Source organism: Poecile atricapillus, chromosome 8 (assembly GCF_030490865.1).
Source record: "Poecile atricapillus isolate bPoeAtr1 chromosome 8, bPoeAtr1.hap1, whole genome shotgun sequence".
Taxonomy (NCBI): Eukaryota; Metazoa; Chordata; class Aves; order Passeriformes; family Paridae; genus Poecile; species Poecile atricapillus.
In genome coordinates, this window is record NC_081256.1 from 6396519 (window position 1) to 6414136 (window position 17618).

Below are 17618 nucleotides of genomic sequence, written 5' to 3' on the forward strand. Positions count from 1 at the left end.
AGCCTTAATCTATCACACATTTTGCTGAAAACACATGTTCAGTCCTCTAATGTTCAACTCAACCCGGGGTGAAATGGGTCTCTGAGTTAAGGAAGACAGCAGGATAATACCTGAAGTCTCAGGGAGCAGTTCCATAGGGAGGCAGGTAATTCACCTTCCCTTCCTGCAAACTCAAACCTAACCACCACCAACCTGCACAATCCACACACAGGGCAAAAGGTGAGGGACCAAGCTTTCACATTAGGTGTAATAGAAAAACATTCTTTACTCTGAAAGTGTCTTTACAAATATATATTTATATATTTAAGCCCATTTCAGGCCATAAAAGCCCATAAAAAACAACCAGTACCTTTTTGAACAAGAGAAACTGTGAGGCAGAAGCCTGAGTTGACAGACTCCCACCCAGGGGCTGCTCTGGCGCTTCTCTGAAGGCCTTTAGTTAGCACATAAAACCATCTCAAAAATCCTTTGTTGTGAAAGGAGGGGCACCATTCTTACCCCACTTTCACCACTCTCTATATGAGGTAAACTGGGATCACTTTTACATCATTGCTTTAGAAAGGAGATGTTGTATCCTGAAGACCAGCTTTTCCAAAGAACATTTGTGAATGGGTTAAAAAGGTAAGATGTGTGAATCCAACCATAATGTGCTGTTGTCTCAAAATAGAAGAAGTTGATACTAAAAAGCTATTCCAGATACATACAAGTACAAACACTAGAGCTGGTCAGAAAAATTCAGTTTCAACATTTTTTTAAAAGCAGGGAAAATTTTCTGCAGTGTGGCTTTTCATTTCCCCTCTCCTCACTTTTCTACCAGTTCCATAAACCCTTCTGAAAAAATCATGTGTCTGTTGTCAGAGTGCAAAGTCCATCCAAATCTCGTGTTTCAGTTCACTATCTCTACACTTTACAAATCCTGATGGCAAACCAAAAGGTCTCAATTTAACTTAGCAAAAGTGATATCTAGAAAATATTCAACACCAAGAGGTCTTACAAAAAAACTTGAGACTACTAAGGCATTCTAAGGCACAGTGTTTTGGAAGAAGTGCTTTCTCCCTGTAGTGTTGCTTTATACACATCACGTGTGCGAGTCCGAGGGATGCATGGAGCTGCAGATGGATGCCATGGCTCCTCCCAAGCAGGGAATTCCATCTTCTGCTGCTGTTTCAAACGTAGGCTCCCAATGCTGCGTGAAATTCAGTGAGACATTGCACCAGCTGCTGAAACTTGGGTCTCTCCTCAGGATCCAGGGCCCAACAGCAGGCCATCACAGCAAACCTGCAACAGAGAGGCACATTGAGCACAAGGGAATGTCAGCCAGACAACCACAGCCCCAGCCTGAAAGATCAAACAGCATTTGCCACTGGGAAACTGAGAGAGACAAGCAGCCCTGGATCTTATGGTTCATAATGCTGAACAGCTCCTTCCAAGGATGGACACCTGGAATGATGAGCAAAGAGGCTGTCACAAGAGGTCCTGGCTTGATTTAGGGTATGACCTATGGCAATCCAGGAAGGAGCAGTACATAGTTCACGGGAAATTGCTCAAATGCTATAAAAGCATGGAATGGTTTGGGTTGGAAGGGACCTTGAAGATTTATCCAGTCCCATCGCCTGCCAGGGGCAGGGACACCTTCCACTAGCCCAGGCTGCTCCAAGCCCTGTCCAGCGTGGTCTGGAACACTTCCAGGGATGGGGCAGCCACAGCTTCTCTGGCCAACCTGTGCCAGGACCTCACTGCCCTCACAGGGAGGAATTCCTTCCCAATATCCCATCTAACCCTGCCCCCTGGCAGTGGGAAGCCATTCCCGCTTGTCCTGTCACTATACCCCTTGTCCCAAGTCCCTTTCCAGCTCTCTTGGAGCCTGTTTAGGCACTGGAAGGGGCTCTAAGGTCTCTCTGGAGCTTTCTCTGGTCCACTGAGCACTCCCAGACTGTCTCCAGAGCAGAGGGGGCTCCAGCCATCAGAGTATCTCCATGGCCTCCTCTGGACTCACTCCACCAGCTCCACATCCCTCTGATGCTGTGGACCCTAGAGCCAGAGGCAGTGTTCCATGAGCAATGTTTAGCCCAGGGTTTGTCTGACAGGCAGAACGAACAGGCAGGGAAAGGCAACCCTGGCTCTCAATTTAACACACCAAACACAAACCAGCAGCTTTTTCCTTCCCCAGCAGAGGCACTCACAGTTCATCGGGGCAGTTGATGGGCTGAGCTATTCGATAGCCATCCTTTAAATAAGCTGCCATCTCGAAGGGGTCGATGTCCACGTAGGGGGTCTGTCCCAGGGTCATCAGCTCCCACAGTGTCACCCCAAAGGCCCACTGCAAAGGAACAGTGCAGGCATTAACACAACATGCTGCACCCCCAGAGCTCTTCCAGCCAGGGCACAAAATCAGCTCTAAGGAAGATTACACACAGTAAGAAAGCTTTACATAAATGCTCCATATAACCAAATTCAACATGTCTTGAACTGGATTAATTAAGAATCACAGAACTGGTGTTAAATTGCCCAGAGAAGCTGTGGCTGCCCCATCCCTGGAAGTGTCCATAGTCAGGCTGGACAGGGCTTGGAGCAACCTGGGCTAGAGGAAAGTGTCCCTGTCCCTGGCAGGGAGCAGGATCCAGATGGTCTTAAAGTCTCCCAACCCAAACCAACCTGTGATTCTATGAAGTCAAACTAAACTTAAAATTTTACTGCACTAAGATATTTAGTGCTAAAAATCAAGCCTTTTTAAACATGACATTACAGAACACCTAAATCTAAACAATACTGAGCACTGAATAGCTGTTTAGTATAAAACTGTTACTTTTTTTTTTACATTTTACTTCTTCAAAAATCCTCAAAAATGACTTCAAAATTCAAAGGATCAGAACAGCAAACTGAATTAAATTATAATTGTTTGATTCCGAATAATCTGTATATTTGGAGAGTATGCTCAGGAATAGGACTCAGGAAAAATAAGAGATTTCATCTCAGTAAACCTGACACCTGGATCAGCATTTAATACATTCAGCCAGCAACCCTTGCCAGAAGGAGCTTAAAGTGATGAAAAATTCCTCAATTAATCCACACACAAACCGAACACAAGGAAAATGATTTATTATCTGTTATCCAGAGATCCAGGAGACCAAACAGAGATGGGGCTGATACTGCACGCTAGTGACTCACTACTCAAGTTACACATCATCATTCATTAAAAAGGGGCAGAGTCCTGCAAGGCTCACACAATTCCTGTTTTAATCTAGAGGAATCCCACCACTGCCTTGATCCAAGCCTTAGGGAAGGGATTTTTTCAGGTGGGAAGGGTAGAGAAAGGCAGGAGTGCAGATGTGGCCCTGCTCCAAACAGCCACTGAAGGAAATAATGGAGAAGAGTGCTGAAGGACAAGGGGTAGTCATGAAGATGAGATAGAGAGTGATTCAAGCAAAACCACTCTGGGAATACATCTGTTCTAATTCCATAGGTAGCTGCATAAAAATGGCATGAAGAGATGAAGAGCCTCATGTCCAACAGCAGGAAAACCACAGAATTAAGATTCAGCAGGAATCGTGGTTTGTTTTTCTACACTCTGGCTGACTGATACAGCTGTTGGCAGGGGAGCAACACATTATTGGGAAAGTTTCAAGCCAGCAAACACATTTGAAAGAAAGTAATCCAAAAAGCAAGCCTGGAACAGATCCCATGGCATCTCTGCAGACACAGATGCTGTTTGTACCACACTTCACCCGTTCCCTATTACATGCAACGGATCACTGGGTTTGTTCCTACCAAACCCACAAAAACATCTGACATCAGCTTTTTGTGAAAGGAGTCCAGGTAGATGTAAAACTGATATTTAGGGCACATGCTGTTTCCTACACCCAGAAAAACTGTTCACTTTTGAACTCCACAGAACTCAGATGGCCACGTGTCTGCAGTCAGAACTGTGTGTTAAAAGGTGGGTGGCATTTATCCCTAAGCAATGAAAAAAGGACTTCTGGATTAAAATGGGTGGGAAGAGATGCTGAATTGCACTGGACTTTTCAAAAATGGTTACAATACTGAAATTTACTCATCCTAATAAAATTCCACATCTCACTGCCACTGTTACATAAGCTTGGATTTCCCAGTCCTCACAAACAGCAAATCACATTCCAGATTTTTTTAAAAAAGTAAAAAAAAACCAAAACCCACCATTTGATTGAGTTAATTTAGCTCTCTAAAAACATGCTTTTACAGGCAACTTCTGTTTCCTCTTCTGTCTTGAAGTTTGGTGTAACACAAATCCCCATGTGTTTTCCAATGAACACACATGTGGAACACAACTGGCACATTCCCTTCCTTCCTTCTTTTTCTTGTTGTTTAAATGGCTGCAGCACTGGTACAGAGACCATGGAGGAAAAAAAAAACCAACCAGAACATCTCTAGTTTCCCAAACTGGCACCAGAACACTATCCTAGATGGGATGCATCTGAGGGAACAGGCTGAGGTCGCTGCAATACTGCTCTTATCTCTGAAAGGTCTCCTCAACTGGGAGAGGTTCCTGTCCAATAGAATGAAGGCATTCCCTGGAAGAGCTGGGATTCAGGGGACTATGGGCCACACAGTCAAACACCAGCTCATGCGAATGTCAGGGAGCTCATTATCCTGGAACTCACTCCCATGTGTATGAAGCACAGGGGTGCCTGGGAACAGGCAGTGTGGATTTATGCAGGGAAGCTGTGCCTGACCAGATCGTTGCTGAGCAGAGAGAGCACAGAGTGAGCAGAGGGTGGTGGGACACTGAACAGGATCCCCAGGAAATGGGCACAGCCCCGAGGCTGCCAGAGCTCCAGCAGCATTTGGACACTGCTCCCAGGGACAGAGTGAGATTGTTGGGGTGTCTGTGCAGGGCCAGGAGTTGGACTGTATGATCCTTGTGGGTCCCTTCCAACCTGGGATACTTTACAAAAAGCAGATTAGTCCCAGTGCAGCTCTCTGTATTTGACTGTGTTCCCTGGCAGCATTCTCAAGGGAACGGGGGCACTTCTGCTATGACAAAGAGCCTGATCGACCCCTGAACCATCTGCCACAAGCAGTCGATGCAGGAGTGGAAGTAGGGATGCTGTTCTAAACAAGCCACTGGTACCTATTCAGTGCCATGATCCCCTGCCTTCAGCTCTGGGGTCCTAAACATCAGAAAGATGTTGGAGGTGCTGGAGCGAGTCCAGAGGAAGCCACAGAAATGCTCCAAGGGCTGGAGCACCTCTGCTTTGGAGCCAGGCTGGGAGAACTGGGGGTGCTCACCTGAAGAAGAGAAGGTCCAGGGAGAAATCACAGCACTTTCAAGTGCCTAAAGGGGCTCCAGGAGAGCTGGAGAGGGATTATGGACAAGGGATGGAAGGATAGGATAAGGGGAATGGCTTCCCATTGCCAAAGGGCAACATTAGATGGAACACTGGGGAGAAATTCTTCCCTATGAGGGTGGTGATGTCCTGGCACAGGTTGCCCAGAAGCAGCTGTGGCTGCCCCATGCCTGGAAGCGTTCCAGTCAGGCTGGACAGGGCTTGGTGCAACCTGGGACAGTGGAACATGTCCTAGTCTATGGCAGGGGGTGGAATTAAATGGGTTTTAAGGTTTCTCCCAACTCAAACCATTCTAGGATTCTGGAATTCTCCAACAGCTGAAAAAAGAGAAAAATGTCAACAAAACACATTTCCAAAGTGTAAGACGGGGGAAAAAAGGCCTCACCACGTCACTAGCACTGGAAAATTCATTGTTCACCAGGCTTTCCAGAGCCATCCAGCGGACTGGTCTGTTCTCGTTGTCCCCCAGGCAGTGGTAGTCCATGGGGAACAGGTCCCGGGACAGCGCGTTGTCCGTGATCTTCACCTGCAGCGCGTCGTCGATGCTGGGGCACAGAGAACAGCAGCGCTCAGTGACTGCAGCAGCACAGCCCCGCAGCAAACAGCTCTGCTCAGCCCTAAGGCACACACTCAGCATCTATCCAACTGGGGACTGCTAATCCCCACCTCAAGCACCGGCACTCCTGCATCAAGACACACTCTGTGATTAGCAAATATTATCACAGCACCAATTTATTCTGTGCCAACTGATAAGCACTAGAAAAATCAGCGGGCTTGATTAAATAAAATCAAACATTTACAAGTGCAAAAAAATACTGTTAAAGCAAACAAGTAACTGCCTCAAGTTACTCCTGCTCCATAGGAGATCCCCTATCAGAGCAATTAAACATCTTGTAGCTCTAGTACCTGTGTGGCAATAAGGCAAAGATCTAAGCAAAGCAAGAGCCAGTAATATCTTTAAGCAACCAGTACTCTTTGTGGTCCAAAAGCATGTCTCCAATCAAAGCATCTGCTGAAAAACTGTTTACTCCCTCCACAAGAGATGCTGATGCTTGTCAGAAATAGGGTACTAAGGGAACTTATTTTAATTGAGAAAAGGTGACTCAAAATAGTACTGAGAATTTTCCCCCTCTGGGATGTGATTCAAACTCTTTGAAATTAAAACTGTGTGTAACAAAGTTCAATGTTCTCATAAACAGCTGACTTCAGAATATGGCAAAGATATTGGCTTCAACATTGTATGACAAAGATACAGAAGGAACTTTGGGTTGGGGGTATTGTAATAAATTGGTTTTTGTTGTCTTTTCATCTTGCCAATTATTTCTTTATTTTGATGAGAAAAATGAAATATAGATGCTCTATCTCTGTGCTTCCCCCTCTTTACTACCTTAAATACCTTTTAATTTATTTTATTTCTGTGCACTTTCAGGCCAGTTCATTATCCTCAAAATTTACAGACCAGGAAATTTCCTATCTAGTAATTTCTAAGAATTCAGAGAAATTCCTAGAAGACCCATTTGAAAACAAATTCAGTTCAAAGGGCAATTCCCCAGTGATTAGAGCCCTGACTTGTGTAATCCTCATGTCCACTGCAAGTGGACCTGGTGGTGCCATGGGCATGTGAGACTAAAAGCATTTTCTCCCTTAAACCTGCCAAGATCACTGGAACCCTGGCTCTCTTCCCAAAATTAGGACATGGGTTTGATGCACTTCCTAGCCTTTCACCACCCAGAGCAAACCTGGGGAACAAAGAGGGGCAGGTGGTCCTCCAGGGGACCTTGACTACTGGCACCTCTTTCTCTTTCCAGATATAAAGCTCCAGGTGATCTGTCTCCTGTAGTCCCACTTCTTCCTCAGTGTGCTCACCAGTGAGGAAAAGCAACAGAAATTAGGAACAGAATCTGTCAGGAACCCTGTCACACTGAGCATCCTTACAGGGCACAAGAACAGAGGTGGTGGTCACTGAGTGACTGAGTTCCCAGAAACCCACCAAACTCCTCCATCTCTACATTCTGGAGTGTATTCCAGCCTGAAGATGGTCTCAAACCCCTCTCTGCCATTCCTACGATTCCAGAGCACATATGTATCTATCCATCATTTGGCAACTAAGAAATCTACCAATAGATAAACTCTTTAACTCAGTTTTTAAGAAGAAAAAAATGAAGAAAACCAACTTTTAACAAAAAATCTATCCATTGATAAACTGTCAAAGGTATTCCAAGATTTTATTAAAGTTGAAGGGAAGCTTTAATTCTTTTCAAGCCTTTGAAAAAGTGATAGACAAACCCAGCTGAAGCACTTACAGAGAGGATGTTCTGCGTCCTTTGGAAACACGATTCCTGGCTCCCTCTGCTTTGGAGGAAAACCACTGTCTACACCAGTGACCCCAAACCCACATGTTGCAGGAGAGCTCAGGCTGAGAGCAGGGAGCTGCAGCTGCAGAGGGGTCAGTACTTACACACAGTTCCTTGCAGCCAGGTCTTTGTGGATGACCTCCCGTCTGGCCAGGTAGCTCATCCCACAGGCGATCTGGATGGCCATATGTACTAGATCCTGCTGGGAAATCGCCTGCAAGAGCCCAGAGCAGCACCATCAGCCCCTTCAGCCCAGTACCTGCAGGGTTACTGGGATTGCTGTGTTCCAGTGCTCCCTCCCCTTCCAGTCCTCACAGACCCAACCACCTATTGACATTCACGATGGTGCCTCACTCTAAATTTTAACTTATTTTTTTGACATGTGGAGAGAAAACACTTCCATCTTTCAAGTACCTCACTCTTTGTACCTACTTTTCCTTTGACTGGAAGTGGACATAGGCAAAAATGGTCCATTTTACCCCTCTTCCCACACCTTTTTCACTTTGTTTCCCTGGAAACCAGCTAATTTCCAGGCAGCAGAGCAGTCAAAATCCTTGTTACTCTCCAAAACCAATATCAAAGGTTTTTCCTTCAGCTCCTTTTGCAACTTCACAGTTCCATCATAATGAAAAACTTGCACGTATTTATAGCCTGGGACACCAAAAGCAGTATCAGTAAATCTGAAATTTCTTCATACACTATTTCCCTTAACTTAATCCACAATTTTCCCTATTTGTTGATATAATTTTAGGATGCATTGATTGAGTTTCTACCCTAATGAGAGGTGACTCAGCTTCCTGCCCTCTGAGCACCCAGGATAAACAGCCAGGAATGCTTTCCTGGTGGGAATCAAGGCAAACACTCACTGGGGAGCCACCTCTGCAGTTCTCCTGCCATCACACTGAACAGGAGACTGCCACAACCACTCCTCTGGTGGCACAAAGGCAGGTGCCAGGGCAAATGGAGATTTAATGGGCACAGAGTCCCACATGCCCGAGTGTACCTGAGGATTGTTGGCCTCCACCAATTTGCACTGTCGCAGGAAGAGTTTAAGGTTCCCCCAGTTCATGTAGGGCAGCAGCACCATTGGTTTCTCTCCCTCCTCTATACAGACATGAGTGATAGGCAGCAGATTCCTGGAAGACAGATAAATTCCTAATGTTATGGAACTAAAATTTGATAAAAGTACTTTTGATTCCTGAACACAGCAATGAAATTAATTCAACATGGAAGAAAAGCATTTAATCTTGTATTAGGAATTGCACGGCACAACATGTCCAAATAACTCAAGCCCTAGACAGTACTTCTTTTAATAAATTAAATATTTGACTACTTTCCCATCATGAAGAACCCCTCAAATGTTTTCACTTGGTCCAAGAGGGCTGACAAATTGTTGTGAATGCAGGTTACCATTTGTACACAGAAGTACTATACCCTAAACTGTGAGATTTAGGATAAAATTTCAAAATAACTACATTAACTACATTCTAAATCAACTACAGATATAAAACATATACTTCCATCACAGCAATTTAACAAAAAAAAGGTCACAACATCATGTTTGATCTGCTGCAAAGTGACAGAACAGAAAATTTTAATTCTGAATCAGCCACTTTAAGGGCCTTTCCAAGCCTTTTGTGGCTCAGGTAACACCCACGCTGCCATGTCTCTGCACATCTTCCTCAGAAGAAATATAATCTATAGTATTAAATATATCAATATGCAAATTCATAAAAACTCAAATCATACTACATACAGTTTCAATTTCCATTAATCATTATTTTAAATATCTGTATTTTCCAATGAAAACCATTAGTAGAAGTCACCAATTACTTACAATTGTTTTTAATTTTGAATTTTCTTACTCCTTCCTGAAAATTTCTCACAGCCAGGTGTCACATCCATGAGCTCTTGAGACCCATGAAGGTCCCAGCTTTATAGGCAGTGTAGGGAAGAAAAGTTTTTTGGGCTGTTTTTTAGAAGTTTGACTTATAAAAGGGAGGAGAACAGCTCATTAGGAATGATAAGAGCAGGGCAGGTTCATTTTGTTTCTATTTTAGGTATCTTTCACCAACAACCTGCTACTCCTGTACTTTAGGCAAGGCCTGTATTATATAAGGCTGGAAGAGTGGGAACATCCAGCCTGGAGAAGGATTCAGAGAGACCTCAGAGCCCTTTCCAATGCCTAAAGGGGCTCCAGGAGAGCTGTAGAGGGACTTGGGACAAGGGACGGAGTGACAGCACAAGGGGGAATGGCTTCCACCTGCCAGATAGGGATAGATGGCATCTTGGGAAGAAATTCTTCCCTGTGAGGGTGGGAAGGCCCTGGCACAGGGTGCCCAGAGAAGCTGTGGCTGCCCCTGGATCCCTGGAAGTGTCCAAGGGTTGGATGGGGCTTGGAGCAACCTGGGATAGTGGAAGGTGTCCCTGCCCAGGGCAGAGATGAGCTTTAAGGTCCCTTCCCACCCCAACCAACCTGGCATTCCATGATTCTACACAAGTGTTGCTGAATTCCCAACAAAGAGCTCCCTCTGTCCAGGGAGCTTTAGCCCAGGTACTTTCACCTCACAGTGACATGGATTTGTCACCAGCCCTGCCTGCCCTACCTGTGGTGAAGCCCTCTGAGTTTACAGCTTTCCGTCAGCATCATTGTCACCTGCACCTCTGAGGCTTGATCTGAGGGGAAAAAGGAACCACAGATAAACTTTGGAAACAAATCAACATATTAATTAAAATTCAGTCCAGATCTGCAAGTCACTTGAGGTCATTTGAGCATGAACAGAACTTGTCTGCCTCCTTTCTTAAAATGGCACTTACAAAAAGCCCCGAAGTTCAAGGCCAAGTTCTGAGGCTCATTTCTGCTTAAAGGAGTGGGGTGAAGCTCAGCAAGGAAATCAAGCACATTCCAGGTGCTGACAGGCTGTGGTTCTGCACTTCCTGACAGCTTCTGGGCAGGCACAAGCTGGCTGCACTGGGCAGTGTGGTCTCATCCTGCACAGGACCGGTGCCTGTGGAAGCAGTGGGATGTGCCAAGTGCTTCCCAAGCACAAATGTGCTCCAAGGACACTGCTTTACTGCTGAGTTACCATTCCAGGTACAGTTGTGTTTACTGCCACATGGCTGGAGGCTGTTTATGTCTAGATTTACTTATTTCCTTGCTCTCTGCTTGACACAATTGACTCTTGGTAACTTTAGAACTGTTTGCTGTTCTCTACCCCTCCTTTAAAAATGAATAAATAAATAAAACCACTGCTGACAGATAAAATTCAGGCACCTGTGGTAACTCCAGTAACCCACAGCAATCAGAGCATCCACTGGGAAGAAGCACAAGTGGTGCCTGCAACCCCTTTCCCACCACAATTTGTGAATTTGGGGTTCTTTTCCCCCTTTAGTGGCAAGAACCTCCAGGGAAGCTTAAGGATACGTCAACGAGAGCTCTCCCAATCCCACCCTCCTCACACCTGGGAGCATTTTCCGTGTCTCCCTCATGCTGAGACTAGTTCTGGCAGGGAGCTGGCACAGGAGAGCCTAGCACAGCCCAAGGAGCTCTCCTTGCTGCACTAAGGGGAATTTACATGTTGTGGATGAGTCAAGCCAAGGTTTTACTGCCCTGGGAGGAAGAATAGGCAAGAAATCATCTGTTCTTCTCCCTCCTCCAAGGCCTGATCCTGCTCCCTGTGCAGCCCTGACATCCTCTCCTAACTGAGCCTGAGCCCTGCAAAAGAAATTGTGACTCTGGCTGAGTGAAGAGTGATGGGAGCACTCTGAAGAAGCTCAGAGGTGCCACTAAATTAGTGACAATTATGGCTATGGTATATTATGGGATGCATCAGCCAGTGCTTTTGGGCCCATCACTACAAGGAAACTGAGGGGCTGGAGCTTCTCCAGGGAAGGGAATGGAGCTGGGAAAAGGGCTGAAGCACCAGGAGAGGCTGAGGGAGCTGGGAAAGGGGCTCAGCCTGGAAAAAAAGAGGCTCTGGGGGGACCTTCTGGCTCTGCACAACTCCCTGACAAGAGGGGACAGGCAGGGGGGTCGGGCCCTGCTTCCAGGGAACAGGGACAGGATGGGAGGAAACAGCCTCGAGTTGTGCCAGGAGAGGTTTAAGCTGGATATTGGGGAATATTTATTGACAGAAAGGTCAGACATTGGAACAGGCTGCCTGGGGCAGTGGTTGAGGACATGGGTCAGTGGTGGCCTTGGCAGTGCTGGGGGAATGGCTGGGCTCTATGGTCTTGGAGGGTTCTTCCAACATAAATCTCTGATTCCCTTCTATTTGTTAACAAGTCTGTAAGTGGGGATGGTACAAAGAGGTTTTTGCAGTTCAGGAAACACTGAAGCCATGGCCAGCTGAAGTCTCTGGTCTGCACTCCAACAGAAGTACGAGAAAGAGAAGGGCCTGTGGGCTGGACACTTGATGAATTTGATTATGTATTAGACAGAAGCAAAAGGCTTGGAAAGAGGAAAGAAAAACCAAGATCCTACATTAAAACGAAGTTACACAGCCCTTAATGACTGAATCAGGCAGTTCTAAAAGCCAGTATTAAAAATGGAGGTGGAAATGCAGATTCTGAGAAGTCAGAGGAGCAGGTTACCTGTAGAGAGCTTCAGGTGTAAAAACAGTAATTACAGGGCCCAAAGACCTCAATGTCTTCACCCAGCAAATGATGAGGGGAAGAAAGAGATTCCTGGGTGTGAGTTTAAGCTGATTAACTCCTCACACACTCTCTGGCCCTGTGCTTGCTGAACTGGTTTGCTTTTAATTATAAGAGCCACCAAGCAATAATTTGAAGCTTTAAATCAGAGACTGTTTAAGAGTGGATTTAAAATCTACAGAACAAGTCAGGCTGGTTTGGACAATGCACCCACTCATCTCCTCATGGTGACTCTTCTGCCAATGCCTTTCCTTTTCCAGCAGGTCACTGTGACGTTCTGTTGTTTTCTCCCCACGTTATAGTGGTTGAGCACCCAAAAGGATGATTGACTCCCAGGCAAGTATATACGGAAACTGAAATCTTATCTTGTGAAACAGTCCCACCATCCATATTGTGTTTGCTTATCAATATTATTTCCTTGTTTTCTGCATGGAAAAAAGCTTACCCAACACCAACAAATTCAACAGACTCAGAACAAACAATAGTGTTCGAGGCTAATCCTCCCCTAGTTGAGACCAGTGCCAATTTAGAACCACCACACAATTTGATTATTGTGGGTTTGTACTAGATATAATTCAAAACACAATATTAATCACCACTTTTTGGAGTGATTCTTGTCAAAAGGAGGAAAATAACACCAAAATACTGCTACCCCAACAGTCTCCACTGCAATCAGGCCTTTTAAGGCCATTTTCATCAGTTACAAAGGAAAAAGTTCAGTTAAACAAACTCTGCCACATTTAGTAGACTATAACCACTTGAGCAACCAATACACACATTCTTCAGAGACCAGGACAAAGGTGATCTTGGCAATATTATACTTTATGTTGTGAGGGCCTAGTGAATCTGACCATCCTGTACTGAAAATCCTTAAAACCAATCCAGCAAACCCACCATTTCTAGTTTGGATAAGAGAAACAGAGCCCCAGAGCCAAGCCAGTGAGTGTCAGAGCAATCCCAGAGATGTTTTTCCAACGACATACTGAGATGAACCTTACAGATTTCATCTTCCTGCCTGGGCCAATGTATAACCCCAAATTCCCCTAACTGTGTCAATCCCTGAGTGCTACACTTAAGCACATACACTTTGTTTTCTTCTCAGAGCTGTCTGTGCAGTCAATCAAACAAAACAAGGGAAGGATCCTGTCAAACCCAGGGGATACCCATGGGCTTTTGCGGCTCCTTTTTTTGTCTGCCCTGAATCTGTGAAAATGCCGGATACGAGCACAGCCACACAGCTACAGAGGGGAGAGGGGAGAAAGCCTCGGAGCCAGAAACCTCTGACATTACAACAGCTACTTGGAGACACAACTGAGGAGGTCACAATCTCCCATTTACTAAATTTGGGCACCAGGAACAGCCTGTTGATTTAAGTTGAATGCTCCAGGGCAAGGCAACAAGGGCTCGTTGTAAAACTTCCTCAAAGCCCTGCAAAAAGCTAAACTGAGGTATTGCCATTATTTGTGATTAAGAACATGTCAGTGCTCAGCCATGAATGGAGTTGCAGTTGGATAGTCATGAGGAGCAGCCAGGTTTCCACAAGGTGATCATGCACCAACAACTGAGAAACCAAAAAGCAGCAACTTCAGGTAAGTTCAGAAGAATATTTAACACCCAGTAATATTCCAGATGCTCAGTTAGGACCAAAAAGGTCCAACTTTCAGAAGGTGCTTAAAACCAAGACTGAGATAGATGTAAATGCAGTCCAGAAAGCAAGATGCTCTCCAAGCCCTAGTTTTACCCAAAAGTCTGGCTTTGAAAGCCTGCCCTGAGGCTCAGGGCAAGAACAAGGCGGGATTCCAAGCTCTGATGGAGCTGCAGGTTTATCTCCTGATATCATAGGATTTGTATGCAGCCAGGCACAATGGGGGTCCTGGAACTGCTGATTTTACAGAAGAGGCTGATCTCTGTGTGCTGGGATGTGCTGGGGCCCTGCCTGGCTCACGGAGAGAAAAAACACCTATTCCATTTTTACTGACTTCTTAAAAGCCAGCTGTAAAAAATGATTTAAAAATCTTTGTATGTTACCATTCATTGATCAAATGAATCATCAAGTGAAAAGATCTCGGGGAAGTTCTGTGATGACACTAAATTGAAGGAAATTACCTGCTCTGAGACCAGGTACTCATCAGCTGCAGGGCACCAGGCTCTGCTTCACCAGGAAAAGTCACTCCACACCCCAAAGGACGTAGCAGGGATAAAAAGTGGCAATTACCTGGATGAGCTGCATGCTTTTATGAGTCACTTTTTAAGTCAGACCTCCCAGAACCTCAAAATAGCAAAGCACAGCTTAAGTAGAGCACAGAATTCTTTAGGCTGGAAAAGCCCTCCAAGATCATCAAGTCCAGTCATTTCCCCAGTGCTGCCAAAGCCACTCCTAAGCCATGTCCCCAAGTGCCACATCCACACATCTGTTAAATCCCTCCAGGGATGGGGACTCCACCACTGCCCTGGGCAGCTGTGCCAGGGCTCAACAGCCCTTTCTGGGAATAATTTTTCCCTAATATCCAACCAAAACTTCCCCTGGGGCAAACTTGAGGCAATTCCTTCTTGTCCTGTCCGTTGTTCCCTGGGAGGACAGACTGACACCCACCTCACCACAATCCCCTCTCAGGCAGCACTACAATTTAAAAGACTTCTGACTGTAGAATGGTCACTGAAATCTGTTTCTTCAGAAGACAAAGCAGAACCTGAAAATCCATGTAACCACAGGTTTCAAAACTGAACTGCGTCATATTTGAACCCTCTCACAGCCTGCTACAAGTAGTAACAGTAGATTCTCTCAGCACTCCTGTCAGAAGCAGCTCTGCAAATGCTACAGCCAGGAGCTCCAAGGCTTCTGATTAATGTTTCCAACAGCAATATTTAAGATGTTTTACCTGCAGCTTTTCTCATCTTTGGACTATTTGTAATGGCTTGTTCCCCTATGAACTTCCTCCTGTTTCATACTGCAAGGTAATACTCCCCCACATCACACACAGCCCATTTCCTACATACCTGCTTTTTTTCACAGCCTTCTATTACCTTTACTATTTTTCAGCCTTGTGAGCTTTGCCAAATATCCCATGACAAAGCACACAGGCTCCAGTTATTTAAGGGTGACAGGCACAGAGGCAGGCACAGTGGTCACAGAGTGTGGCCACAGGAACTGAGAGTGCAGGGCCAGAGCAGCTCCAGGTGATAAATGCTCCCAAGTATCAACACATCCTTGTTAATTACTGCTGCTTCTGCGTGGCAATTAATTAGGTAAAACTGCTCCCAAGGCAGAATTCCACCTCAGTTCAAAGAGAATGCATGCCTGAGTATTGCTTTAACCCTTCTACACGAGTCTTTGGAAGAAATTCAATGCCTGTGCTCACATCTGTTGCACAGGACATTTTTAATGCTCCTAGCAGGTAACTTTCACAACTTTCCTTCACTAGAAGGATGCTAAAGGAATGCAAGAAGTCATGATCCAACCTGCTTTTTCATAGGCAGAAAAGTACAGGTAAAAAATATTTCAACTTTAAAATTTCAAGGCTCCAGGAGTCAGATAGGGCCAAGTGGAGCCAGTGGAGATGATTCCTCCTGCCATGGACAGAGCACAGCACACTGTGCTCCTGTTTGCAGCTTGGAGCTGCAGGAGGTGTTCAGGTCATCACTTCCATAAATCAACGTCCCCCTGCCTTCCAAGGCAGCCCTGCATCCTACAGAATTCCAGTCTCCTGTAAATGTTAAGACATGCACACCAAACCACAGCAGGAGGAGGTTACAGCATGGGACACTGCACTTAGTCCTGGTAACATTTCCAGAGAGCAGGATTTCTCTTCCAGTCCTGGTATCCAGGCATCAAGTATCAAACACGAGTTTATTTTGCAAAGCAAGCCAGCTCACACTGACAAAATCAAGCCTAATTTAAATAAATCCTGGGATTGAGTCAACATGACACTGCTAAAATAGGGAATGTTATTCTGATTTTCCTACATTACAAATGCACATGCAGTTTTAAACCATAGAAAAGGGCAGAGAAAAGCAGGATTTGGGGATAGTCTTAGTTCCCTGTGTAACAGTAACACCAGAATCCAAGAAGCAGCAGCAAAGAGGAAAAGAAAAGTAAAAGGCTCTTTGGTCAATAATCCATTTAACTCAAAATGGACCTAGAAGTGTTAAGTAAATGCAAAGTGAAACTGGGAAAGAGAGACATGACTGATGTCATGGTCCAAAGGTCAAGGGACAGCACATAATTAAACTGATGTACAAGCAGAGATTTTAACTGTATGTAAATTGAAGTGTCCTGCAGGTGAATATCTTTAAATGATGTAGTACAGTATTTTGGAAATCATCCCCTCAGTATTTTCTGAAGCACAATTTACTGCTTTAGGTGTCTCAGGGTATTCTCTTAAATATCCAGGATTAAATGACAAATCGAGTGCATTTTCAGGCTGATATTGAGAAATTTGCTACTTATCCTGATTTCTTTAAATTCAAGTATCATCCTTTATAAAGACACTCAAGAATTTAGCTCAGATGAGCAGTAACTCTTGATTTATTTTTTTGGCATAAACTATATTCTTCAGAAACAGGATCCTGCACTCTGATTCTGGAAGGTTAAATACTTTTGAACAATTAGTTCAAATACTGTATGTTTAAAGTATGAACTTAAACTCAGAACTATTTTCACAAGGCTGTGCTTTTAAGAATGAACTGCCCAGAATAGTAAATTTCATCAATTTAAAGATGACTGCTTGAGAACAACTGTGGATGCTCCAAGTCCTGGTATCTGTTTAGTGTGAACAAGAAACCTTCACCTTGGTTAAGTGTGGACAAGCAGCTCTGTGTCAAATGCCCTAAATGTGCCCATTGCTTTTTCCTGTTTGGCACAGCCTGATTTCTATCCCTACACTTCTCAACTGCATGAAGTTCTACAGGGTCACCAATCTTGCAATGGTTTGGGTTGGAAGGGACCTTAAAGCTCATCTCACTCCACCTCCTGCCACAGGCAGGGACACCTCCCACTAGACCACGATGTTCCAAGCCCTGTCCGACCTGGCCTGAACACTTCCAGGGATGGGGCATCTCCCCTTAACTAGACCAGCAATAAATTTTAAAAAATCTAAATAGTAAAATGTCAGAGATAGCCAAGAATGCTTAAAGTCTTTTAGTCACCTAAGATGACAGAACTCAAAGCTTTGTTAAAAGTTGGTAAAACAATATAGTTTAAAGAGCTGACCTTTGCCAACACCAACTTTTTTTCCAGTGCTTTCCATGGGTGGTTTGTTTCCAAACACTCCTTCCTTGTACATCAGAA

General features: G+C 44.9%; 1 protein-coding gene across 2 annotated transcripts in view; it reads right to left on the minus strand.

Moving 5' to 3' along the window:
- Positions 1 to 255: 255 nt before the first annotated feature.
- Positions 256 to 17618, minus strand: part of RYK (receptor like tyrosine kinase) — a 47993-nt gene continuing 30630 nt past the window's right edge. For both annotated transcript variants that reach the window (XM_058844361.1, XM_058844360.1), the window contains exons 10-15: positions 10285 to 10354; positions 8682 to 8814; positions 7783 to 7892; positions 5710 to 5869; positions 2184 to 2320; positions 256 to 1278 (exon numbers count right to left, since the gene is read on the minus strand). In XM_058844361.1, coding sequence (XP_058700344.1) covers positions 1167 to 1278; positions 2184 to 2320; positions 5710 to 5869; positions 7783 to 7892; positions 8682 to 8814; positions 10285 to 10354 — 722 coding nt within the window. In that variant the 3' untranslated portion in view covers positions 256 to 1166. The remainder of the gene's footprint in view (positions 1279 to 2183; positions 2321 to 5709; positions 5870 to 7782; positions 7893 to 8681; positions 8815 to 10284; positions 10355 to 17618) is intronic.